General features: G+C 38.9%; 1 protein-coding gene across 1 annotated transcript in view; it reads right to left on the reverse strand.

The window, feature by feature from the left end:
• Positions 1 to 212: 212 nt before the first annotated feature.
• Positions 213 to 27,596, reverse strand: part of LOC104167891 (teneurin-1-like) — a gene marked incomplete at its 3' end in the record, with an annotated part of 162,577 nt that continues 135,193 nt past the window's right edge. The window contains exons 18-23 of the mRNA XM_009708288.1: positions 21,047 to 21,166; positions 19,062 to 19,323; positions 16,215 to 16,482; positions 10,459 to 10,602; positions 5,480 to 5,729; positions 213 to 445 (exon numbers count right to left, since the gene is read on the reverse strand). Coding sequence (XP_009706590.1) covers positions 213 to 445; positions 5,480 to 5,729; positions 10,459 to 10,602; positions 16,215 to 16,482; positions 19,062 to 19,323; positions 21,047 to 21,166 — 1,277 coding nt within the window. The remainder of the gene's footprint in view (positions 446 to 5,479; positions 5,730 to 10,458; positions 10,603 to 16,214; positions 16,483 to 19,061; positions 19,324 to 21,046; positions 21,167 to 27,596) is intronic.

Below are 27,596 nucleotides of genomic sequence, written 5' to 3' on the forward strand. Positions count from 1 at the left end.
TAGCTGGAGCCTGCTGCTTGTGCTACTCCCTCAAAGGACTGGTGGTATTAAAAACTTGAGTAAGCTTTATGAAATTATTTGGCTTGCTTATAGTTGGTTAAATCATCACCTCAGACCCAATTTTGTACATCCAGTTGCATCTGAGTTTCTAAATAATGGAAGGAAATGACAGATGACCAACACCAAGTACTTCAGATATGCTCTTTTCTTACCTCTTGGACTGTTGAGAGAGGCCTCAGACGCTTTTCCGCCATCTCCACAGTGACTCTGGTCAAATGGAAGGCACTGATCACCTGTTCCTGCCACCACGTCTGCATTTTTGGCCAGATCCTTTGTTTCAATGAGAGATTTTGCTTTGTAGACTTTTCTGGTGTTGGTATCTGACAAGTAAAGGGATTCTGACACTGGATCAACAGCCAAGTAATATTTATGTGCAGGGCTTGTACTAAAATAGAAGAGAAGAGCATCAAAGTTAAATTGTTTTTGTTTTTAATCTCTGTTCGTGGCAGCATAACAATTGTATTCTACTTATCTGAAGACATCTGCTCAATGATTTGGAGATGACAGAGGCATAAGCGAGACCAGCTTTAATGTAGCTCATGCAAGCACCACTGCTGAGAAGGAAGGAACTAGTACTGGCTGCAGAGCCTGACCAGCCAGCTACGTATGAGCGAGCTTACGCAGAAAGCAGTATTGGTGGAGTTAGTCTGTCCATCAGTACCAAGCCACCCAGTATAAAGCTAACCGGAGTGACTTCAGCTGAGTTATAGTTATTACTATCAAAAGCAAGGTCATTTTTCTATACGTGGTAAGTCCTAGTACTCTTGGCACTGAAAACAAATCTGCGAGTTGCAGCAAAGTGAATCACAGACTGTTCTGCATGGGCACAAATACCCACTCTTGGTTATTTTTATCTGTTTCTAAACCTTAGGAAATATGAAGGTGTGAAATATGGTGCCTTAATTCATGCCGACTGTATTGTCAGGAGCAAGGCAGAAGGCCAAGTACTGACAGTGCAACTAGGCATGAATTAATGCACCATAATTCATGCACTGAAGTGCCTTATTGAGATTATAAAACGTTATTTAAAAATATTTACATATGTTAATTAAATGGTGAGGATCATAAATTCTAATCGGAGAACTGGGCTGCATCTTATTAACCAGCAAGACTTTTTACTTCTTTTTCAGTGCAAAGTTAACTTCCAGTTTGAGGAGATTGTCTAACCACATGGCACACCACACTGGTGTCCCTGGTGAGACTGCAGTGTAGTCCTGATTAGAAAATAAAAATTCAGATAGGTGTAGATCCTTTAAACCACACAGTCGGATACTGAAGTGGTGGGAGGTAGGCACAGGCAGAGTGGTGGCCAACGCCTGGCAGAGCATTTAGGTGCTCAGACAGTATTTTTATCACTGCTATGTTTCTGGGGGGAGGAGAAGATTTCTGCCAGGTGGCTGGGCTAGGCACTGACCCGCCTGCCTCCTCTCTAACTTGACACGGGACTTTCCTTAATCTGCCCTACAGATTAAAAAGATTGTCCAATTCCCATTTTTTTGTTAGAGACATTTGATTAACATTGGTACAATTAGCTAACACTTAGTATTGCTGCAACAAAGTTAGGAAGTGAATTACTCCTCTCAGCTTTCTCAGTTCTGTTTGTGGTGAGTTTGACAACACTTGGTGTACAGCTCCTTCTGTAGGGCCGGGTTTTCACGCCACAATGCAGCAGGAAGGGAAGAACCTCGATAAAATAGAACTGGCAGAAGCTCCAGGACAGATATACAATGTCTGAGATGATACTGACTTATTTTACTGACCTGATTTCAGGTTGATGGAGCCGCTTTAAATATGAAGTTTTTGCTTGGCTGAGGCAGATACTAAGCTTTATAATCACCTATTAGACAGTTCTACCTTGCTGAGCAATGTTGCAAAACAATGGAAAAATTACTTACCAATAGCTTTTATTTTAGCAATCTACTGAGTACTCTGTATATTGCTAAGAAACTTCTAACAGATGATCAGCTGACATCTTAGTTCCATTTTTAAGTGATAAGGCTAATGCTGTACTATGATAAATGTGAGAGAGCTTGGGCCTATTTCTCTCAGTTCTCATTCCCCATCCAAAAAGGGACAGAAACTACTCAGCATCTCTGAGGATTAGGCCACAACCTAGACTAGCTTAAAGCTGACTTTAGTCATAAATGTCTATGAAAGACAGAAGGGGGAAATATAAGGAAGTAGGTATTCCCACAGACGGGGAACAGATGTGAAACCCAGTCCAAGGAAACATAGTGAATAAGAGGACAATGGTCTGACGAAAGATGAGTAAGAAGATGAGCTAAAGGCAATTAATGCCAAATTATGTATCACCAGTATTATAAAATTTTATCTGTTGAAAACATTAAGAATCATTTGTGCTCTCTGCAGCGAGCTCAGAAGAGACTGGCCAGCCAAAAGATGAATTTTTAATAAATTACTTCTGCAGAAAAAGTTGCAAGGAGAATTCTAGATGTTAAATAAACATGTGGTTCATCATGCAGAAATTGCAGTGAACCAGGGGTCGTTATATACTCTCCTTGTAGACACATTTTCTGTCATCCTTGTTGTTACATTTAATAGACTGGCTGTTTGTTAGAAAACTCTTGATGTTTACGCTTAAAGCCTTGCATTCTAAAAATCTTTAAATTTAAAGAGTATTAGTAAAAAATGGAACAAAATAAAATACTTGCTACTTTTGCAGAAGTTTGCAATTAAATCTAAATCTGAGTTTACTTAAATTAACCTATTAAAAACTATGTCAAGTAGAGAAGGATTTACAATGAATCTTTCCATAACAAGTTCCTACTATCTTGTAGTAAAATTCTTCCTTGCAACCTCAAAGCCTAGTTTCCAGTTATTAAACAGCTTTCCTATATCTTACTAAAATCTTGATGACAAGAGAAACAAATGGGATAAGTTCTTTTTAAACAGTCAAAAATAAGATCAGTGGCCTTCTCCGATTACTAGTCTCCAAACTCTATCCCTTTTTACACAATATTTTCTTTGTCCTGGTAAAAAGAACCATTTTTCCCTGTTCTTTTGTACAGTAAAAGTTGTGTTGAGGAATTGGATTTTGAAGCCTTTTCCTGCCTGGACTGTTATGAGCCTCTGACACCTTTCAGTTGTTCCTTCCACATGTTTCTTTGAGCGTCCCAGAAATTTCAACCATGACTATGGCCTTTACAGCCTCAAGAGAATGGTGTACAGTGTAATTCCCCATAACATCAAAGACTACATTAACTTCAAGTGATTTCCTCCAACTTTCCACAGATTTTACTTGGACAGAATACTGACAGAGGCAACTATTATTGTAATTAATAGGGCTGGGGTACTTGAGTATTGTCACAACTTGATTTAATTAAGGTTTAAGCTCATCTCAAGAAACTCGTACTAGTGAGCAGGTATTAAAAAAATTCTACTTTACAAAAGAAACCCCTGAATTTAAAACCTGATTCATGTTCTGAATGCATTACAGAGTAAATAAGTTCAATTCGCTGCTTTTCTTAGCTTACAAAGATACTGGTCAGTTTAAAGCAAATGGAAACAATGCTTCAATTGAAAAACAGAACCTTGTACTTACCAACTAGGTGGTAGTCTTCCCTTTTAAAGTTTTCATTGTAAAATATATGAGATGTAACATCATCTGTAAGTAGGCTGGCAAATAATTTATAGTATTCAATAGCATTCTCATGGCTAAAGTGAGTAATTCCAACCAGTACTCTCATCCTGCAAACACATGTTCAGTCTACACTCCACTTGCTACTATGCCATGAAGTTACCAGCTTAAGTTGTAGTAGTGATGGTTTATTTATCTCATTTAAGTACTGAAACGCTAAGAAGTTTGTTTCTAAGGATACCGAGTGCCTTGCTATCTCTTTCTAGCATGCAACATAATTTCTGCAGCTGGATTGTTATAACCAACTCCCTCACCGTCTGTTGCAGAAGCCTAATGTGCAACGTTCATTCTTTTAAAGAAATTCCTACACTGCAATGCCAAAATGCTAACTGGAAGTGGGGGAAGCCACTTTAGCTGGACAGAGCTGTGACACAGCATCCTCAGTTCTGGGGTCTGCTGTGCACCCTCTGTAACTGTGGCAAATTTTAAAGTTTGTAGTATCCTAGAACGGCTAAAGTGTAGTCCTCTTGTGTGACTCTGAAGCCTTTTTTATTATTTCTTTGTTGCTAAAACTCTAGTTTCCTTGGCTGGCTGTATCTCCGATCATTCAAACACCATGTGAAATGAATATGACAGCTATGAAATGCATTCCTGGCTTTTGGGTTTAAACCTCTCCATCTCTGCTTGGTGATCAGCAAACTGATTTTTAGAGGGTGACTTCATTCCTTCAAAAGGAACAAATCAAACCTACTTTACTATAAACAAAGGTGAATTTTATTAACATTTGTATTTATTAAATTCAGAGTGTTTCTCCATATCCAGACTTCTAAAAGGAATTTTGTAAGACTGTTTCCTTGAACATAGTTCACATATTACTGTTACTGTGTTTTACTTACCTGTGTCTTGTGTCTCTATTCCTAGCAAGACAGATTGGTTCAGGTTTTTTAAAAAAAAAAAAAAAAAGGAAAAAGACAAAAAATGTTAGTCTGCAACAAAACTGCATTCTTTGCCTGACTGCTCACAGAGCTGTATCCCAATAACAAAACATTGTTTATCCTGTTACTCAGGATTATTTCTTTCTCTCAAACTGCTTCCTGCACATTGTCAAGTTAATTCTGAACAAACAGCACACAACATCACCACCAGCAATGCTAGCTAGTTGGAGATTCATGGGTATTAAGTAAGAGATATTTAGTGTATCAGTGTCCGAAATCTTTCCTGCCTTCCCCTCTGGCCCTGAAAGGGAATGGAAAGCTGGAGTTGTAATTCCAGGGGAGTCGTTAACGGTAGCACAGGCCCAGCCTGTGACACATCAGACTGCAAGGCCAGGTTTGCTCTTGTCCGCTTAAACTCAGTCACATCCTTTGTTACAGATGAGCACCAATTTAATTGTGTTAATTTTAAACATGCTAAGTCTACCTTCAGCCACAATGCTGTGACTTGATAATCTGCATATTTGCTATTGAGTTATGGGGTTTTCCTCAAAAATAAGCTTCATGGAATATTTTAAATTTTTGAGAAAATCTATGAAAAATCTTGCAGGAACAAAAATTAGCTTTATTAATTCTGTACTTTGTAGAAATTCATTATGCAAAACCTGTTCTAAAGGCCACTTAAGATGCCCTTTTAAACTGATGACTTTAAAGTAAGCGTAAGTTTTCTGATGAGTTTGTTTGACAGTTGATGAGATGTGCTCACAAGGCAACTAAATGTGGCTGCTTCTTTAAGTCCCAAGGGAAAAAAAGGCTCACTGTAGTTTTCATAGGCATATCACAACCAGGATTATGAACACTAAGCAGAGAAAGCTAATTATTTTTTTACCTTAATTCTAATATGCCAATCGAGTTTCCAGAGGGAAAGATCCGTCTGACAAAATTGAAGTCCCCAATATACACACTACCATCAGGCCCAGAAGCAAGAGCAACTGGGGCAAACAGTTTGCTGTTGAGCGCAAGACCATTGCAGTTGGAACAAGAGACACTTCTCTGGTGTCCATTGCCCATTACGGTTGAGATGACTGGTGGCTGCTGGGAAATGAACATGTTTTCACCGTTTCCTTTGTGTACAATTCCTAAGGGGAGGCAGGGAAGAAAACAGAGACAAAAAAAGCAAATGTATAGCATTTAAACTATTCTGCAGTTTTGGATTATGCAATCCTCTAGAAACCAGATTACCGGAACACCAACAAACATTGGATCTTTTAAAGACTGTCACAGGGTTCCACTAATCTCTTCCCATTTTGTTCAGTCCCAAGCTTCACCATCACCATTTTGTCGATTAGTGGTTAGTGGCTATTTTAAAAGCCAACATCATGAGCAGAACTCATGGTTGGTTAATGCTCTAACAAATTGACCGTTAATTGCAGTGCTATCTGATTTCTTGGGGATTACTACTTTAATATTCATTTTACTCATAAATTTTTATTAGGTAGCAGAGGAATTTCTTAGGCAGTTTGAATATTTAATTAACGGAGATTAATAGCAGCACTACGACGCATTTTTCACAAAAGAGCACTGAGTGGCAGTACAAAATCAATATTCAAACTTAAATGCGAATCCTTCATGGTATATAAAAATGGTGCCAATTGCAGCAAAGCCAAGTTAAGAGTCAAGGAGTAATTCTGAGGCACAAATGAATGTCTTACCAGCAAGAATATATTAAGTTCTGCCATAAAGTTTAGAACAACTTTCCAGTGTCATTATTTTAGTACTGCTCTGCAACACACATTGTTGAAAGTCTTCCCAGTTACTAGGTTGGTGATACCAGAACTAGTACAAAGATGTATTTTCTCAAGCTGATAGCTTTAGTGTTTCTTTTAAATAACAATGTGGTAATATAGTTAAGAAGTACCTTTAAAATGACATGCTGTTGTAAGATTTGGGCTATTTCTGAACGGAAGACAGGTATTCTTTTAGATCACAGTCCAAAATCTCTTCTTTGCCTTGGAAAGCCCAGTACTTCAGAAAAGTGGCACGAACAAAGGAATAAACACAAGGGAATGTACTTTCTGGAGGACTCTTACACTGGGAAATGAGCAGATTCTAGATACTGCAGGCAGGACATGTTGAGACACGTCCGAGTTTTCCCAAAGTATGGCAAATGTATTTATGTACCCTCTCTACCAACTTCTGTTAAACTATTTTTTTTGTGGCTTTCAGGTAAGTCTAAAACTAAAACTCTCCTTGGAAACTACTAAGTGTTGCCATAGCTATTTTGAACGGAATTATATTTTAAAAAATTTATTTCTGAACAATAGAGGACAATACATACATTTGAACGTTGGCTTAAAAAAAACATCTTGGAAACATGCCAGTAAAATTAATGGCAATATCCTCCCTTACGCCCGGATAAAAATACTGCTAAATGAAGATGCTTCCCTTTGTCTGAAATTAACAATGTAAAGGTACTCTTTCAACTGCCTTATATAAAGGCCAGTAAATAATTAGGGCTCTGGAGAATACGTTTTGCTGTCAATAAATGTAAGCATGTGCTTAATATCAGATTTTCGAGCTGCTGCTTTAATTTTAGTTGATGCTGTGTTGCACTGGGGCTGAAATTACCTTAAAGCATCAAGTCCCTATAAAATTACTCATTCCCCCAGATAAATAAAAATGGAATCAATATACCTGCCAATCAGAAGAAAAATCTAATTCAAAGAATACTCTGAAAAATTGGTTAATGGTACATTCATTTGTAAGCATGAGATATAGGTGTCTTTAAAAGGACTCTATACAGGAACTAGTATTTATGGTATGACTTCTCTTCTTGATTATGAGAAATGCCCTGAAGATCTTCCAAATTGACCAAAACCTTTGTGTTAGAGAACATTAAAATCTAATCATGTCACGAATTACCAGTGATCAAACCTATAAACTGGAGGGGAAAAAAAAGTGGGAAAAGAACAGTTTAGTACAGCTGAGAACAGGATGCGATCCTTTGTTAACCTAACAGTCATATTGATGCAAAACCACACATTTAAAAAGCTTTGAGTTTCCAGTGACAGCCACATTGGAACAATATATGTTATTTCACAACTATGCTGCTGGAATTGGACATATTTTTTTTCTTTTTCTTTCTTTTTTTTTTTTTTTTTTAAAAGCTACTTACATCTGGCAACAGAACACAGTTTTTACTTGCTGTGGTTCCTGCATGTCAATACTTGTACCTCCCACAGTCTAAGGACTGTGCTATGAAGTGCAATTCTGTAAAATTGCATCTATTTATTTTTACAACTTTTCTGTTGTACTTACTTATTTTAGAGATGTTACAAAATAAACTAGCCTTTATGGGGAGGGAGGTAAGCATATCCACCCTGTCTCTGAGTAGGAATGTTGTGCACAGCAGCAGAGCTGCTGGAAGACAAGGCTTAGTGGCTGAAGTTAGATATAAGCTCTTCAGGACTAGTTAACTAACCAAGTAAAGTCCTTCTAGTTTTAGTTTGAAAACAAAATTGAAATTTGCAATGGAGAATTTTTCGAAAGACATTTATGTTATATTCCAACGCTACTTCTGTAGTTAATCCAGTGACAGTGTTTCAAAAACAGATGCAGGTTTCATGGTTCTAAAAAGAGCAGCTCTTCATACATACAGAGGGAATGCTTTAATTAAAAGTGAAAAATCCCAATATATTCATACTGAAGAAGGCTATTCACGCTTTTCATTTCACTCATGGTGGCATGGAGGTAAGTCTGAAATACATAATTCTAAGTTTGAATCATAGTCTTGTCCTTATTTAAAGTACATTTTATATATCTGACATGGAAGAGCAATTCACTAGTTTCTAGGTAAGACCAGAAGCATGCTCATTATTTTTATCCTTCTGGTTAACACAGTTCATTATTTGGTTTCATTGCTTTAATATGAGCCTACAGGCTCGTTAGGCTGTTAGGTGTGCACTAGCTATGGTATAGTCATCGTTTTTCTGCTCCTAACTGCTTTTCTAGTTTCTATATATGAGCCAGGTGTGCATGCTCAAAGCCTATTATAATCATGAGGAACATCTGAGACATCGTTGAGCTCTGGCTGGGCTTTGTGCTCCTCACTCCAGATGCTCTCACATGAGAACTGTGAACAGGACAGAGCCGCTGATTTCAAGTCAGATGCACTTACGCCCTCCCCACATTGTGTCTCTGTAAGTAATAAAGATGTTTAGCAGCTTCACCCCTGACTTCGGCCTTGATTGTGCCCAGCACAGTGGGAACATGCGAGGAAGAGGAGCAGGTACAAGAAGCTTCGCATTCCCCACCTTTGTTATGGGGCTGGGGTAGCGGACATGGCCAGGACGATTTCAGAGGAGGTGGCATGTGGCTGACAGGTCAGTGCTCTCTGCACGCAGCTGAGACGGGGCCAGGAAGCAATCTGTCACCATGTACCCTGGGCTCAGGAAAGCAATGATTTAGCCCTTCTCAGATTATAATTGTATACTTTACAAAATCTCAAAACATGTTAGTGCCTATGGGGTGAATTATAGTAGTAACCACTGCAGTTAGCAGATAGTCATATAAATTGGAGTTACTGCCAGCAATTTAGTCTTGAAATTAAACTATGCAAGTGGTAAATTGGCACTAAGGAGTAGACTATGGGGCTCACAGTTGGGGGCTGAGCTGACTGAGGTCAGATTTCTCTTTGTGTTAAATGTCAATAGCTGGCATTTAAAAGAGACAATCTATACAAACCAATAAGACAGGGTATGAAAGATCTGCTGTTTAAAATGTCAAACTATTTTAAATCAAAACAGAAATCCAGATAATTTACAAACTAAATCTGACCTTTTGTATTTGGAATATTTATACTGTAGCCACGCATTCAACAACAGAACTTGTAAAAACCTGACAGCCATACATCTGTGCATGAATCTTCATTAACAGAAGTTTGCAGATGGAAATAGATTTTAGTGGACAGACTCTCAGCTGGAGCAAATTGAGAGAACTTTACTGAATCCAATACTCTGCTGATTTATAAGTGCTGAAATCTGACCCCAAGTTTCTCCTCCCCTGGACAGTGAAATATCTGTTTATTGGCAAAACCATATTTTTCTAGTTACTATAATTTATCTACAAGTATTGTTTTAATAATTTGATCCCACTAGTTCCTGATTATAAACGCTAAGGGAGGAAAAGAAAAACCCCCAGGAACAAAAAAGCAATGAGAAAACAGATTCAAGTCTCCATGCTTGAACAATCTCTGCAGGGTTAATGTTATGACACTGAAAGCATTTACATTTTTTTCATTTTTTTTTCCTAATGCTTTGAAAGGTATTGGGTTGATTGTTCTGAAGAATAGCTTACTGTGCTTCTCCGCAGAGTGGGCAGCTACAAAAGCTTCTGCATACCGCACCGGCAGCGTGGTTTTGGAAGTGCTACCTCTCACTCAGCTGGTCTGTTTTCATGCACAGTTTGTCTCCTTGGTGCTGTGATGCTACTAACTGATGCTAGTCATAGGATGAATTAGGGGTGTAGACACTTCATTGAGAATATAATGCACTATAAACTGACCTAAAATATGGTACTTCTATACCAACAGTGTGAGAACGAACCTAAATTAGTATGCCCTTTTCCCAACCAAATGACCACAAGGTGTTAGCGATTGCAGAGTTAGTGATATTAATGTTTAATACCTGGGAGGCAGAACATTAAAAATATCCTTTCAGATGGCATTTACAGTTCAGTTCTCAATAAATGAGGGTGCACATTCAAAGAGGATTACACACTAGGAAGCGTAACGCTTAAAATCTGAACAATTAATTCCTTTAAAATTTGTATTCTTCTTCTGCATGGCCAGTTAATAAAGGAAGGACTTACCACTTTGTGGATTTAATACATGGTGCTTGTTTATAGACCAGCCTCCCAGATTTGAAGCATCCATTTCAAAGCCTTGAAGGATTACTGTTCTCTTCTCCCACAGAATAAAATCAGGACATGTTTCATATTCATATCCCACTGACACTGCAAACAAATAATTAAAGATCTATCAGTCTACCTTTTCCTCTGTGAACTACTAGATAATTTTTCATTCCAGGTTTTGATATTCATCTCTCAAGTAATGACGCCACTAATTTTCCTCTGCCTGATTGCTATTGTTGAATAGCATTTTTTCTAAAAAGGATTTTAAGAGATTAGTAGGTTATTACAGCTATAGTTACTACTGTTTCAAAGCAGAAAATTTTCTGTTCTATCAGTTATGTATTTCTTAAGAGTATAAATCTCCTCCAGTGACTCCTGACTTGATTGTTTATTGTACTTTTGCTAATTATCTGAATAACAGCTTAAATAGGAAAAAAAAAATCCATGTTAAAAGAAACTGGTTTTATTTTCCTTGTTAATTGTAAAAATTGTAGTTAGGCAGAAATGGATTGCGAAGCTGAAGATTTCTAGAATTAAACATTTACCTTAACAGCCTTGCACATCATATGGCTCCCCTCCACAGCTGGCCAAAATACCTGCTGAAAATTTTGAATTTCCCTAAGCATGGTGGTTTTTGGGGGTGCTCAAATGGACCAGAACCCCTTCCATTTAGTACTTCAGTAAAACAAAAAAAAAACCCTCTTCAAAACCTAATTTTGGTATCTCTAATAATGACATAATGTATGAACCTTTTTTTTTGTTTTTAAAGTTATTTATCTCCTCTATTTAACACTTTTAGATTTCAGTGCAACTCATCCATAAAGCAAAAATGCTATTTTGACACCAAATCTCAAAATTTGGTCTAGGAAATACTGAGATAGTTCAGCTTTTCCCAAATGAAAATGTCTTTAAAAATATTTTAAGAGACAAAATATATAAAAAAAAATTTAAACCCCATACTTTTCTGACACTTTCAATATTTCTTCTCACTTTTTCTATGTAGCAGCTTTAGGTACATTTTACTTGAACCATAAGTAGTTTTAATACCATCTAAATTCCATTACTGGATGCAATCAAAATATTTTGACCAGCTATAGCAGGGAGCATTTGTGTTTGCAAGATAAATGTTTTTTGGCAAACTGAAAGCTGTTCCTTACAGCAACTTCACTTAGAGCTGCTTCATCATTTTAGCAGAAAGAACCTGTTTTTGCAGCTAAACTCTGACTCGTAAAAATCACATCTCCTTAAGTACTGTAAATATTGCACGTTTCAAACGTTATAGGTTTCAGTCTGAGGGTCTAGCAGCCTCCCTGTCCAATTTTTCTGCTACAGGAGCTCTCATGACTAACATCGGTAACATTTCTGGGTAACTCCCTGGGCCGAGTGCCCAGCTGTGGGCATGGAGCTTCTTCCAGAACAGCCCCGTCCCAAGCTGGGATGAGCCATCAAGGTTCAGTAACCGAACATGCCATTTTCTAGGTGTTAATGCAGAGAAGATAAAGGGCAGATTTTTCCTATGAAGCCACCTCACACTTGCCACCTACACATTAGCATCTTTACTCCATTCAGCCCCTTAACGTGTTCAATCCTGGGTCAGATGTGTATACTTGAAAAGAGTAAAGACCTGTAATACAACGTCACTCAGCTTTGCTCAGTGAATCATTAGACACCCACAGGACAGTCCATCAGCTGCTGTAAGGTACCATGCTGGTATCTGGGTCAAGGGAGGTATAAGGATTTACACCAGCTGAGAATCTGTGCTAATGGATCCACAGTGGCATATTTACCAGGGCCGTAGCTAACACTGTAAAGTGTCTGCCGCTATTCCCTGCCTATAGCTGATGTTTCTGAGCTGCCAAATACCCTCTAGAGGTTATCATCCCCTTTCTTAGAAGTTCACCGTTCCCTGCCCTCACAGTTATTGTCCACAGCTGCCTTTTTGTCCCTTCTCATCCGTGACAGACATGTGGACAGACATACACTCACTTCATGTGTGTCTACAACGATGTTTCTATGTATACTTACACATATTTATGAAAGAAGTCTATGCTCCAAAAAAGGAGTATCTGATCTTAAAGCAGGGTCTCCTGAACCATCTAATTGGAGATACTGATCTATCACCCTTGAAAATTTCCTATCAGTTGTTTTGCATGCAAAGTAATCAAGGCAAAGCATAACGACTGTAAAGTCAACCAAGTGACTGCAGTGTCACTTGAAAAATAATAGTTATTTTGTTACTGGCAGGTTTTGCAAAATGTAATTTTGTAAGCAAAATGGCAATCTCAGTCAGCTTACCCTCATTGTGGGGGTGTTACTTTCTGGTCAAGTTAATTCGTAGCCCTTTCCTGAGGTGACCGAGATTTCATTGCATGAAGGAGAACTGTAGTGACTGTTTTTGGACACTAATAGCCAGCAAGTACTGTTCTTTGCAGTCTCAAAATAGATTTAAAAAGATTTACTGAAATCACCGGTACCAAAAATCTATTCTTTTCATACAACTATTTAGAAGAATGAACAATAATTTGTTAGTAGTGCCAACCTATCACAGTTTAAGGGCTGTTGCCAAAATACAAGACATACAAGAGACTATCAAACAGGGCAGTAAGCTCTGCTTCAACCTCTCCTGAAATATTTGTACTTATCAGCATCTTACTTTGAACAACGAATATAATGAGCTCAACCAAAGTAACAAGTAGGGTAACAGACAGAGAAGACCTAAGCCTGCTCGAGAGCTGGTTATATTCACACCCAGAACGGTCAGTCCTTGCACACCACTTCATGCTGCTGTGTGGGATGCAAGGGCTTGCAGGAATAAGACTGAGCATGGATGGAGTGATACATGAGCATTTATTGAGGGTTTCTACTGAAATCCTTCCTTTTCCTATGTTAAATTAGAAGGGGATGTAGACTTTACCACCAAGGTTTTGTGTGTCAACATCCACATGATGTTTTTTCATTCAGAACAAAAAAAAATGCTACTTTAACATCTCAGTTGTTACTCTGAGAAGAGAAAATGGCCTCTTGTTAGGGACTTGGGGACTAGACAAACACCAGTAAACATTTCTCCAACAAATTTAAACAGAACCCCTTGTGTGTGGAAATATGCTCAGAAAGTCTTCTTTTCTGTAATTGGTTATGTGATCATTGCTGTCAATAACCCTGAAGAAAAATAAAGATGTTTATAGTATTTATAAAACCAAAAGCAGATGGTTATATTCCTGAGTTCCAGGACTTCAACCTGCTGCAATTTAATTTAATTGAAATGAAAACTGAACAAAATGCATTATTAAATATTGGTAATATACTGGCAGAGGAAATTATTTTGACAAAAATTCATATAATGGATGCAGATAAAGGTCCCTGAGTACTACAGTGTGTCAAATTAAATAAAGCTGTATTGGACTCTAACAAAGCATGCTAACAATGTGCTTAAAATATAAAGATTTTTGCTTCTGTTTTTGAAAGAAGGATAATTGAACTAAACTTTAAAGAAAAAAATTAAGCACCAATTAAATAATTTAAAAGTTGTTATCTAGCACTATTGCATAATCTTTATTCATATTTAAACATACTATGCTCATCTACTTCTAATTTGGGAATCTGTAACTACAGTATCATTTCATAAGATGTTACGTATTTGATTTAAATTGTTTTAAAAAGTCCAGATACCTACTGGACTTCATGATCACCAGAAGACTCTTAAATGATGCAGAGGGAGCAGGCATACTCAACTGTTCCCTCTCAAGCACGTTAGTGATAACATGCAGTGACAGACTCTGAATACAGGGCACGCGTAGCCCTGCCTAGGAACGCCCCAGGTGGCACCCATAACCCGTCTGGTCCTGCCTGATCCCCCATGGGCACACTGGGATTTTTCTTCATTTCTGAATTTACACAAATATGTGTAAATGAAGTCAACAACCCATTGAATACCTTCCCTCACTGCAAAAATGCTAGCAGGAATCTGTATCTGCAATGGGCTAGGGCTAGATTTGTCCCCTAACAAGGAGGTTTCATGAGCCAGATGGGCTGAAAAGGGCACTCCTGCTCCCCACCATACCTGGGATGTTCAGACTCCTCACTGGTGTCAGTGCCAGCACCTGACTGACCCCTTCGACAAGTTGTCCACCCTTCTGCAGACGTGAGCCAGATGTGGCAGATCAGCTGCAGACATGATACATGATGCAGCAGTTCAGGAGACTTTGCGCCAAGGGTGGAGTTTTGATCACTTTAGGTCAATGTAATGTGTGAGCTACGGCTGGAATGAGAAGAAGCTGCGCTTCTGCACTAGCATTCATAGCAGATCAGGAAACTAATGAAGCTGAAAATTTATCACTTATTTCCTGGTTGCTTCAGTTTTCAGCTGAATTTGTTCCTGATCTGGCTCATTTCATGATCAAATGAATGTGAATGGTGGCCCAGGGTAAGGAGAGAACGTGGGAACGTCCTTCCTGGCAGCAGCCTGCAGTTGTATCTGTTGAAGCAGACAGTGGGAGCAGCTCCTCCTTTTCTGGTCTATTCCTATGTGCATCATGTGATGTAAATCATACTGCATATTTTGGTCTCATAACCCTTTGTGGACACCAGTGGTTATGTCTGCATCATTCTCTAAGTAGAAATGACTAGGAAAGTGCTATATCCTCCTTTCTCCCATCTCCTCTCCATGCAGCTGCCTCGCAGACCACCTGGCTGGGAGCACATGACAACACAGTCACGCACTCCATGCTCTGGGAGTTGCAGGGCTTGCATAGCTTGGATGGCACCTTTTGGCTTTGCATGGGCCCATTTGCAGGCACGCTGCCTGCATGGACTACACTGCAGATCCTGAAGAGAGCTTCTGGCTGCCCCTCAGAACAGCATTTTCATATACAGAACAAGGCATATTCCTCATGGGGGTACATGGCTTCATGTAGCCCTTGCTGTTCTTGTTTCATAGCCTGACCCTGCCAATGCTGCATGCTATAATTCCCCTGACTTAAAAAGCAAAACAAAACTGCTAAGGAAGTGAATAGGGCTTATTCACAATACTAAGCTTTGCTGGTAAGTTAAATAATCTTAATGGAAAGTATCTGTAAGATTAGTCCATTAAGCAATATAACCCCAAATTCAATTAAAAAAATGGCAAGCCTTTTAAAAACCAAATTATGAAATTAATGAAAAAAATGGATGGCTAAATAAAATGTATTTGCACAGATAGCACTTCTGTAGCAATTCTCAAAATAGCTGCTTGTGCTACTTGGTAAAGAAAGCCTATGAAACATGGTGATTTTCGTACAAACATCTTTAAACAACAAATCAATTGGTTTTAACTGTTGGGGATGTGAAATGTAGTAAGAAAGGATGCCTAAAAGTTAGAATTTTGTAAACTCTAAGTGGAAATGACATTTTAAATGTCACAGCCAAAAAATGACAGAAGCAATGACACACCAAAGGTCATATTCAAAGTAACATTCAAAAACGAAGACAGCTGAATATAATGCCGTTAGTACATAACCAATCTCCAAGGGAAAAGGGGATTTTCAAATTGATTAAATTAGAAAGATGACATTGGAAGAACAAGAAAATAAATGTTCTTAGGAAACCATACAAGTCACTTTAGCTAAAGAGGCATTTGACTTAAAAGAACATAAGGGCAGCAACAAAATTTATAAGCCGTATTTTCCTGGCTTGATGTGTACGAGCGCTTCTGCTCACATCAAGGTGATTCTACATACCCATCGCCTCGGCCAGACCAGAAACCTTCTGTCCATATATATCTGTCTTATTCCAGGCAAATGTGTATACCAAATTCGCTGCAGCAGGAAACCATTTCTGAAGCAGACGTCCTTCAACAGCAACTATCAGATGGACTTTTGTCATTCCAGAAGGGATGGTTGTGTGTGTCAAAATAATGCGCAGCAAAGTTTTATACCCTGGTGTTCGACTGCTGAGATAACTCAGCTTCACAAAACTCGAAGGAATTGGGATTTCTTCTTGGACCACCTTGGAAAAAAACCACATCATTATATCTATAGCCATGAAAAATGCAAAAGTGTAACAACAACAGCAGGTGCTGATTTCACATTTCACAATCATGATGTGAATACAGCACCATTTAAAACACTGATGTCTTCTGTGTTTATTTCAGCAATGTGGTAGCCATGCATATTACAAAATGTCCAACACTGGCAACTGCTTGGTCAACTTACTGGATGGCAGTCTGCCTATTTGGATAAAAAGCCTCTCCTCTAACGCCTTCCTCTTATCTACCGAGGAGCAAATACTATCTCTGTGGACATATTCATACATATGAGCTCTACAGCTTTACCTTGGCTTTATTATTTGGTTTACTTAACAAGTGCTCTCAACCAGAATACAATTAAAAGCTTTTTTTAAATACACACACACTTTATATATTACATTATGATTTAAAGATACTGTCCTGCATTGTAGGTAATAACTCTAACTTGGGGAGAGTTAAGAAAGAAAACGAACCTTCCTGCTAAACCATCTTCCGTGCAGAAGTGCTGGCAGTAAGGCTAAGATCCAGCCAGAAGGGGCACGGCATACGAAGGCACAGCATAAGGAACCTAACAAGCTAACTGGGGACACACGGCAGTGAAGATGAAACAGTCTGGGCGTCAGAGTCATCTAGCTAACAGGTAAGTCCCCGGGGTGTGCAACAGAGTTCAAATCCCACGGCACTGCTGTCAGTGCCGCTGTCTGAATCACTTGGATTAAAGCTGGCTTGGATATGCCCACTGTGGGGTAGTATCAGTTCCTGGCTGCAATGAAGATAAGCCCTCAGCAACCAGAAGGGCTGCAAAGACTGCGAGCCTTGTGAGGGAAAAAAAAAAAGAAACTTGGCCTTGACCTTTTGAATGATGTGGGCCTTGGAGCTACAAAAAGGGATTTAGTTCTTGTGATCTCCCAAGAAAAAGGAGCTCTTCTGGGCCAGACTGTGAGGAAGAGCAGGCAAGAGAAGAGAGCAGCTTCTTGGAGGATGCTACTGCAGTCACTCAAAAGCCACTGAAAGCTAGACTGTGCTTAATAAGGTTAATGATTTTAGTGTATTTCCGTAATAACAAGCCAACCTGTCACAATGTTAAATTCATCAAGCTTGGAAAGTACAAACTGTTTTGTTTATATTCCCCAGTTTTGAAATTTTTCTTGTTTAACAAGAGATTACTTCACTTTCAAAACAATTTTATTTACACATTGCAACAGTATCACTGTCATAGGATTGCTGCAGTACAGCTGGAGGCCTGCCAGCACTTGTCGTTTCGACATATGAAATGTAGTGTTGCCAAGGAAATCCTGCTCCCTTTATTGCTCCTGATTTGCAGTGTTCCCCTTCTTAACATCCCAGCTGCCCCCTCTGTCATACATCTGACATCTCTTCTCATTTTGTAATGGAAAAGCAGGAAGAAATATTCATGCATTAATACATGCTAATGTATCTTCTCCTCCTATTATTCTGGGCTACTTTTTGTAGCATTCGTAGCATTCCCAGTGCTGTACAATGAACCTTAACACCCTAAGAACCCTCCAATGACAAAGACAAGGACTGGGGCAGTTTCTCTCTGAGTAGGCTGCATCTTTGGGTACCTCACTGTTTACAGAAGACCCAGGAATACCTCACGTGGAGTAGTGTGACCCAGTTTTTTCTCACTAGTGTGCATCAGTTATTCTTAATTTATGTTCATTAGTTTCACCTAGTACATTCTGTGAAGCAACACTATGGCCATCAACTGGCTGAAACACAATAATGTTTTTAATAGTTATGGAGACGTTTAGACATAATTGAGTTCAATCAGAGGTCTCTTAAATGTAGAATAAAGGTTCTTAATCAGTAGTAACAATTTCATGAGAAAAAGAGAAAAGGTTGGAAATATTGATGTCTACAGATAGCCTCCAAAATACCGTCCAGACTTGCTCTTGCTCAACGAAATTTAAAAAGAACCCAAAAGAGGCCTTATTGCTTGAATTCTTAACTGCTCAAACAACATACTAAAAATCATGCAGGTTAACATGATCTGAAACCTGTGTAGTCAAATTCTGTTGCATATTTGACTCATACAATCTCTTGTCCCCAGTAAAAGAACAGTTAAAAACAAGGTTAATTAGAAATTGCTTCTAAACACTTAAGGGAGTGCCAAGAAAAAAGACATAGAACTAGAAGATGTGAATGGATGAAACATTCCTAGGAGTCTTCAAACCACCTTGGGTCATGTCGCACATTGATGTACGGGGAAGTTGCACCGTTTATCTGTAACCTAGGAATGGTTTTGTGCATCACTATAAACAAATCAGGATTTCAATAAGAAATCATGTTAGGACTCCCCACTTTCTTCTATTTGGAGGTAAGAAATAAAAAACCTTAACACATTAACAAAAAATAAACAAAGAAAAAAAGAAAAAAGCATCTTGTGAAATAGCACTAAAGAGATATGCATTGGTGTCATTCTGACAAATGAATAACATCACAGCAGTTAATTGCTCACTATTCGGTATCAGCTTCTAAAATTGTCTAGAACTTGTTCTGCAACTGAACAAACTTAATCTGAAAGTCTTTTCATTACCTGTAGTTCTGGAATAATGGTTCCTCTTTCGGGACAGGACCCTCCAAATGCTGTCAAGGGTGAAGGAAGTACAATCGGATTTGGGCTGATAAAACTACTGATGTCACAAGACGGCATGTCCAACTCTGTTCTTTGCATTACAACTTTGTCTACGATGACAAATCTATTCCAAGGCAACCAAAGAGTCCTTTTTTCAGATAAGAAAGGAGATCTGTCAAAAACTAGAGTGACAGAGATGCCTCCAACAGCCACAAGGTCAAAACTGGAAAAGAGAAAATAAATTGTTTTGTTTCTTTTTGTTTTATCATCATATTACCACAACTTTCAATGCATCACAAACAAAAACTTGAAGTTGCTCATTACAGCCCTTAATTTACTACGTGAAATCATTCAAGTATACCTTCCTGGCACCACCACCTTCTTCACGAAGAAGCTTTACCTCTCTGTGTTTTCTCCCTGTATGCATCAATAGCAAGGTACAGTACTTCACTGTTACTCGGCCTATCTCCTCTCTATTTATCAAACAGAATCAATACTAATGAGTCATCTGTAACAAAAGTGTGGACCCAGTTACTTTGGCTTATATGAAAAGAAATTCCTGTCCCTGAAAAGGAATGCTACTCATAATCTATGCAGGTACAGCATGGAGAATAAGAAGTCTTAAAGCCTGTTAGGCCTTTTCTCTATTAACATATCCTTTTCCCTTTTTCTAAAAGTAGCAGGAGGAAAAGGTTGAGTACACTGAGCAGGAGACCCCTCTGTGCAGGATATGAAATTTTTGGCAAAGATGCCAATTAATTGCACTGAAAACTGAATCAGCTCTTGTACCTAAGGCAGGTGATCCTCTGGGAGCTATTGTGAAGAACCTTTGGCATATCTGGGCTGCAAAACAGTGGGACGTAGAAGGCATGATGTACAGAGTCTCAATTTCCTGCGTTTCTGACATCCATAGTCAGGCAACACAAGGTAATATGTAAATAGATACTCTCTGTATTATTGAATGCATCTATTATGGAGGCTTTTGATGGTAACAAACTGTGATAAGAAGTCAGACTTAATTATGCATATCTCATCACATTTCCCAAATGACACCGATTACATTCACAGCGAAATACAGGTAGCATATTTTAATGCAACAACTTTATCCAGGCTAGCGTAAAGAGGAAATGATAATTACTAACTTTCAGTAGTGCGATTTGAAAGTCAATAAACTAAGGTAAAATAAATATGCATGCTCCTTACTTTTATAAATTGACAAAGCCAAACAAAAAAAAATTTGTGGAAACAGGGACAAATTACACTCTTAAAAAGCTTCTGATTTCTTGTAATTCACAACACAGCCAAGGACAGTCTTAAACTGCCCTTAACAGCTTAATTCAAGTTCAGGAGCAAATCATGACCCTATTGTGTGCAATATAGAATATATAGGAATTTCATCTCTCTTCGAGAACTGAACTCAGCCCTACAGGTTGGGGAAGAAGGGGAAGCCAGGATTGCTCAGGACTGGTTCTGGAACAGCAATTTAACCATTTTGGCTCTGGAAAGAGTCTGTCCTTGCTTTTACCTGTGTGGCTCAGGTGACCAACTAAAGGATTTAACTTCATTGACACCTCAATAAACTACTTGGAAGATTCACACTTAACAACAGAAGAAAAGAGGGAAGACAGAGAATTCTCTGGAAAACCTGACTAGTGAAATTATTCAAATGTCAAGAAGGTACTGTTACAGCAGTACTGTCACATTTTGACTCCAGGTGTTTGAATGTCACTGTAACCTTGTTTGTGTTGAGGTTTTTTTCTTCCTCTCTTTCTTCTTTGGTCCCTTTACCCCAGAAAGCTCTAAATAAATGTGCTCCCAGAGCAGAGGGCCAGATGCCATCCTCAATCCACGCTGTGAACAGTGATGTCTATGAAAATTATGTACATGAATAGAAGGTGGTAGATGGCCCTAACTATACAGTGAAAGACCATACATTAAAGTCTGACCTTCCATCTTGTCGACTGATCGTGTATCCATACTCATTGTGGTGCAGAAAACTGACGTTCACTCCAACCAAAGGTGTTCCGTCTATTGCTACCACCTGGCCTCGAATGACACATGCCCGTCTGTACGAAAAAGAGTAGAAAGCAACATCTTAGACACATCAGGGGGTGAGAAGGGCATTGATTTCAGAAACTGTGCTATACTTCTGTCCAAGGCAGACAGAACTACTCTGATATCATTGTGACTGTTGCCTTTGAATGAAAATTCAAACAAGTCCAAAAGATTGATTTGAAAAACCATTATCTCATGAAGACGACACACAGACTCTCCCATGAATCGCTGGTGTATCGAGAATATATTTCCATTTCCGGCTGTATTTCAGGATATCATTTGTTCTGCCATTGAACAGCACTGCAAAGGTTTCACTGACAGTGTGATTTAGCTTGCTGCAGCTCTAGGGGGTGATGATTTGTGAAAGGGGTGAATGAAACCTCATTCTCTGCTGCTAAGAATAGGGCATTGCTATCTATTAGAAAAAAGCTGAACCAACGTGATAAGGCAGCAGCGAGACACATGGTCTTCACTGAACTTCAGAAAGTTATATAGGTAAATTTAGAGAGTGCCTAATCAAGTGTAACATACATTTTTCTCAATTCCCCCATCACATGTTATGCCCTTTTAAATTCCCCCTGGGATGTGCTGGACTTGCATCCACTTTCCAGCATAAAAAATCCTCCCATTCCAGTAAAGGGGTTGGAATATGGTAGCACAGCAGAACGCATCAATGTCAACAGACAGGAAAGTGAACTCATTACTAAGTGGGTCTAATCGGAGGCTAACAGGATCACAGAATCATAGAAAATGAGAGCTGAAAGGAAATACAAGACTTTATCTTGTCCATTCCTTTGCCTCAGGTAAGATCAACTCTACCTACATTACTCCAGACAGATGCTTGTCTAACTCTATAACCTCACCAAGTAACCCATTCCAATGCTTCTGTACGAGTGCTTTACTCATGACAAGTTTTTCCTACTGTCTAATTTGAATCTCCACTGCTGCCCTTTAAGACTATTACTTTCACCCTAGCCACAGAAATGGTGAAGAAATGACTCTCTTTTTCTCAGCTTTAGCCTTTTACATATTTGAAGACTGAAACATAAAGGAGACAAGTCTCATCAAGGATGAGGAATAAGATGTAAAATAACCTCATGGTGCAGATTAGGACCTAGTGGGATTTTCTAAGGGCTTACACAGCTACATTCCACTGAAAGACTTTTCACTATTTTGCCCCGTGCCGTCAGGTACCCTACATTAGTGTACCTCCACCAGCCAAACAGATCCAGGTCTTGGGTTCCAATGATACAATTGCACATATTTCCTGGAACTCTGGTTTCACACAATGAAGTGAACAGTGTATGTGGAAATCTTTGGATAATGTTAAGACATTTAAGGTCAAAAACAATAGAATATACTTATAAAGGTAACTGGCATTAATTACTCAATATAAACAATAAGCATAAATTTAGACATTGTTATGTTTCTCTCTCAATTTGAAAGTTCATGGTAGACCTCACCAGACACATCCTACCTTTGCACAGCAAATACATAATCTAAAACAAAAACTTAATGGCTCCTTAGATGAAAATTATTTAGGAGTTTATATATGAATTTAAAAAATATCCCTTGACAGATTAATTGATTAGGATCCAATGAAATCATATGCACAAATAGGAGACCATAAATTTCTGAAAATTCTGACTTCTTTCATAAGATCCCATTCTCCAAAGCCACTTGATAGGACACTAATTTATCACTATGATATCATCAAACCCGGCTGACTATGGCCTGAGAAAACGCAACTGGTGAAAATTAGCCCCTTGGCAAGTGCACCATTCACCACAGTTGCTAAGATGAATTCCACGCTCCCAGGACACAGAAAGATGCTGATTTTCAGCAAAGATGCTGATAAATCCCAGAGGAATGGGAGAGGCTGCATTACTGCCGGTAGGCAAAACAGAGTTCTGATTTACCACCATTTCGTTTTCTACATTAACTAAATTGGTTGTGGCCCTATTTGTGGGCAAAGCCTGCTGCTCCACTGAAGGCAATCAAGCTCTTGTGTGTCTCAACAGACTCACAAGACTCACTCAACAGAACCACCAGGTTCAATTAGTCTTTGATTTGTTAGAGTAGAAAATACCGGTTTCTATTGTTTTGTCATATTTCCAACATCAACAGACCTGCCTTTCCTTTTCTAATCCCTTTATTAGTGCATTCCATATATTTACAACACACATTGGTGTGTGAGAGAGAGACCCCTAAGAGTCATCATTATTCAGTACGTTATTCTCATATTCCTGTTTGCTCATTCCACACAAACCTGTCTTCTGACTCGACTCTGTCCTCATATTTTATCAAGCACACAGATTTGTGCGATAACAATTCATCAGTCTTCATTATTTCATACATAGTCTTTCCTCTACTCATTCACTTTACTTCTCATTTTTCATAAATAATATTGAGACTTATCTTTCAACTTTCTTGCTCCTTTTTTATTTGTCATATTTTACAAGCCACACACTTTTACAGTATGTGATAAAGACTCATAAACCTCATTATTCTACATTTATCTGTATTGAACTGTCTTTGCAATCTTTTAGATTTTAAATGCTCTAAGCCTGCCTCCGCGTTGCCACATTTGTCCTCGTTATTTACTGTCTTTTTATTACCTACTCTAAGTTGAAGAGTCTTCTATTCTCTGGTCTCTTCTTAAATTACCAGCACCTACTAAATCTCTGACTAAGCATTTGATCAGAATTAGTTTTAATTTTTGCATTTACTGCAGGTATGAAAACATTTTTCAGTTACTTTATGACCAGCACCAATCTCAAATGCTCGGGGAGGTAACAAACAAGCCCCCAGCCTGCAGCAGGTTCTCCCTCCTTTCCCAGTGCCCTGAGAGCTCACAGAGCGGACCACCGTGCCCGGAGGCATGCTGGCATGCAGGATCCCTGCAGCTTTGCTGCTTGCAGAAGACTTCACTTAATTCCTTTCCTTACCAGGGCTTTTAGAGCATGTTCCCTGCAGTGATGTCCCTTCATATTCAACTGCCACTTCACGCTTCCTTGCTTCAACATTCACCCTCTTTCCAGATGAGCTGTGGACCTTGCTACCACTCCCTGCTGTTCTTAATTTTAACAGAGAAAACTCTAAAGATCATTATGCCTCCTCAGTGTGCTGTATGTCCCTCTTCTGTTCTCAGTCTCCAAGATTTATTCTACATGCTTGTGACTGACCTGCTTTTCTTTCTCATGGGGGATAATAACTGATACTACTTGTCCATCAGTCACCTATTTGCAACGATTGCATAATCTTGGACTAAGGCTGTCCAACTTGTTTAAACTTGCAAGTAACTGCAAAAATGTCTTTTCTAATTTGGAGGAGCTGGGAAGGAACACGTCCCTGGTAAGCTGCCTGAGTGTTTTCAAATGCATTAAAAATGTTTCTAGTCCCCTGGCAAGCTGTACTAAATCTGCAACTCCAGAGGGAGCAGTTGGCTTTTTGAGAGAAAGCAGAGATTCCCACGGGTTGCAGGTGGCCTAAAAGAAGTAGGATTTCTCTGTCAATGCTTCATGGGTCATTCCACGCGTAACTGAGGATCTCAGCTCTGCGGGTCTCAGCTCCCTGCTGTCAGGCAGTTTGTTTGACATTTCTAATTTAAAATATAAATAGAAGTTTAAAATTCAAGATGCATTCTTTCACTACTTGTAAAGAATTTTATTATTCCACCACCATTCCGCTTTGCTCTTCTGCTACTTATCTGCTATTTTTTTTAGCTTTTGTTTTGTGTGTTAGGTTTCCAATATTCTCTGAGCACCTCAGGCTGAGACATTAGGCTCAGATGTGGAACTCTGTCAGGCAAGTTGTGAATTTGCAAGTGTCACATTACCAGATGATGTCATTTACTGTATTACATTTCTGATTAAAATCTTCAATCAGAGAAATTAAGCTAAAGGCTAGTAAGGTACATTCATTTCTTCCTGCTATGTTGCTGTAAGCAGCCTTTGAAGGGTAATTAATTCAGTACCATACCCTGGACCCTTTTTGTAGGCAATTTGCAGCTTGCCAGCAGTACCCATTAAAATACGCAGCAAAGAAACAAGCTAAAAACCTTCCTGAGAACAGAAGTTGATAAAAACATTATAATCTGCTATACCCTGCTACATGCAGTAGGTCAAAACCATTCCTGATGTAAGCAAGTACATTTCCATTTATTCAGAATTTGTCTAATCCACCTTTCAGCATGTCACAGTTTAAGTTGGGAGTTTGTAAAAACCCAGTGCAAATGACATACCTTTGACGTAATAAAAAGCAAAATATGTTTTGAAAACATTCAGCTCCTTAACATTAATTTTGGTCTAGTATTTAGCCATGGCTCAACGCAACACCCTGCCTGCGTTATAGAAGCCAAACGCTTAAAAATTAGACCTAAGCTAAAGTCTAAGATGCAAATGCAAAAGTATAGATGTCCCAGCAGTTGTCCGAACAACTAATTTTAGTATTTCAGATGATGTTGAAAATGCCAGGATATGGCAGAGACCAAACACTTTCAGTCTGAAGGACAGAGATAATCTTCACCATTTTTTTGATAGCTTTCCGAAATATATTCAACATCACTTTGGTTTTATCTACAGTGAGATTCACACACACACATCACCCTTATTGGAGTTCCACTGACCTGTGGTAGCGTAAAACACTGTACAATGTTATTTGAATCACAAGGCTGAAAACATTGGATAGATGTTTCTTCCTTAAACCTCCTAATGGTCTCAGAGACTTCTTGCAAAGGAAAAAAAAAAGCCAGATAGGGCTTTGCAAAGTTTGAGCACCAGTGGGAATAGATGCCAGGGCTCTGAAATAAATGAATGCCACTATTTCATCCAGTCCTTCCAACATTTCTTGTTGAATCACCAATGCTATAAAATAAGTGGCATTGCAGGCAGCCATGAGTTAATATCATCTGCCTGGACACAACCTTTTCAGCAATAGCCAAAAGTAGATTAAAAACCCCCAAGCATTCTTTGGTGTGTACCAGATAGGCAGGATCACAGATTTCTGATTTTTTTTTTTATTGTAGTAACAGTTGTCTTTCTATATTTTTTTCAGTAATCTTAATTCCCAGGAGAAGAACAGACACTAGATGACAGTGAGATTGACAATGTCAGAGGAAGATTTCTGAACAGAAGCAGCACAGCTAAGCTATTGCCTCCTTCTGAGACTCTGCTTATCTCTCATCCTTGAGGAAAATTCTGGCAGTTTTTAATAATATTTGACTTCTGGATGAGCAATTTTTCAACAGCCTGGAAGGCTTGAGGATCAAGCTAAGTCTGGACTGATGAACTCCTCGGGGTGCCCACTACATTGCAGATTACTGTTGACAAAACCCAGGAGACATGGCACAGCGCAAGTCTCCAGGCACTGCCCTGATTCCAAAGACACAGACAGCCTCATCTGAATCCCAATGATCTTCTCACCAAACTAACTAGTACTTTCTCTACAGTGGGAGGAAATGATATCTGGGGTGTGAACAACGCACCAATGCAAGGAGAAGTCGTATTCCTTAGTGGTATAAAAGCATCAAACCATGGTGAGGGTGGGCTGCTGCTCACACAAGGGCCTTTGCCGCTCTTCGTTCTTCAATGGCATGGCAGATATCAGGGTAAAGAAACTAGATACTCAGAAAAAGCTTTTAAATCCAAGTTAAACCCAATCAATGATAGCTTTAAAAGATCAGTTCCTTATATCTATAAAAGCACGTTGATGGGATTACGTGCAATCTGGCTGCTAACATTTGCAGTGTCACAGAACACTGTGCAGGCGACTTGAGTGCTCACCTCCTCTCGGAAAACTCCTCCCTGTGAGGCATTTTGATGAGGAAAATCTTTCACTGGTGACTTTTGGTTTAAACTGCAGTATGCTCCGCTGCGCGTACAGCCAGCCAAGGACCTTGCCCCACGTGCAGTGGCCCTGTTCATCAGCGAGACACACGCCGAGAGACCCACCATTGGCAGGTGGGTGCTGTTCGTGGAGTTCATTTTCATGCCCTGTTGCTCTACATATTTATAACATTCTGTTACATTATTAATAGTGATTAAATGTTTAGGTATTTCAGATCAATAAAGACTCTGTTTACATATTTACTTCATTAAAAATTAATAAGTTACAAAGAGGAAGTGCACTGAATTTGTGTGCAGCTATGAAATGAAGTTGATGTTGTAGCCTAAGTGCTGTATACTGTGAAAATAAAAAAATTCTTATGTCCTTATTACTGCAACATGGTTTATCTAATGCATAGGCCTAGTTGACAGGGTGATAGTTAGGTGATGCGGATGATTTGTGGATCTCTTTGTCAGCATGTAAGTTATAGCCTCCCAGGTGAACTACAGCATAAAAACTTATGTGCTCCTATATTTCAAATGTTCAAGAAAATATGTGTTACCAGGTTTTCTGAGCAAGTAAGTGCCCTTTTCTTATTGCATAGTCTTTTCCTAT

Source organism: Cariama cristata, unplaced genomic scaffold (assembly GCF_000690535.1).
Source record: "Cariama cristata isolate BGI_N322 unplaced genomic scaffold, ASM69053v1 scaffold6799, whole genome shotgun sequence".
Taxonomy (NCBI): Eukaryota; Metazoa; Chordata; class Aves; order Cariamiformes; family Cariamidae; genus Cariama; species Cariama cristata.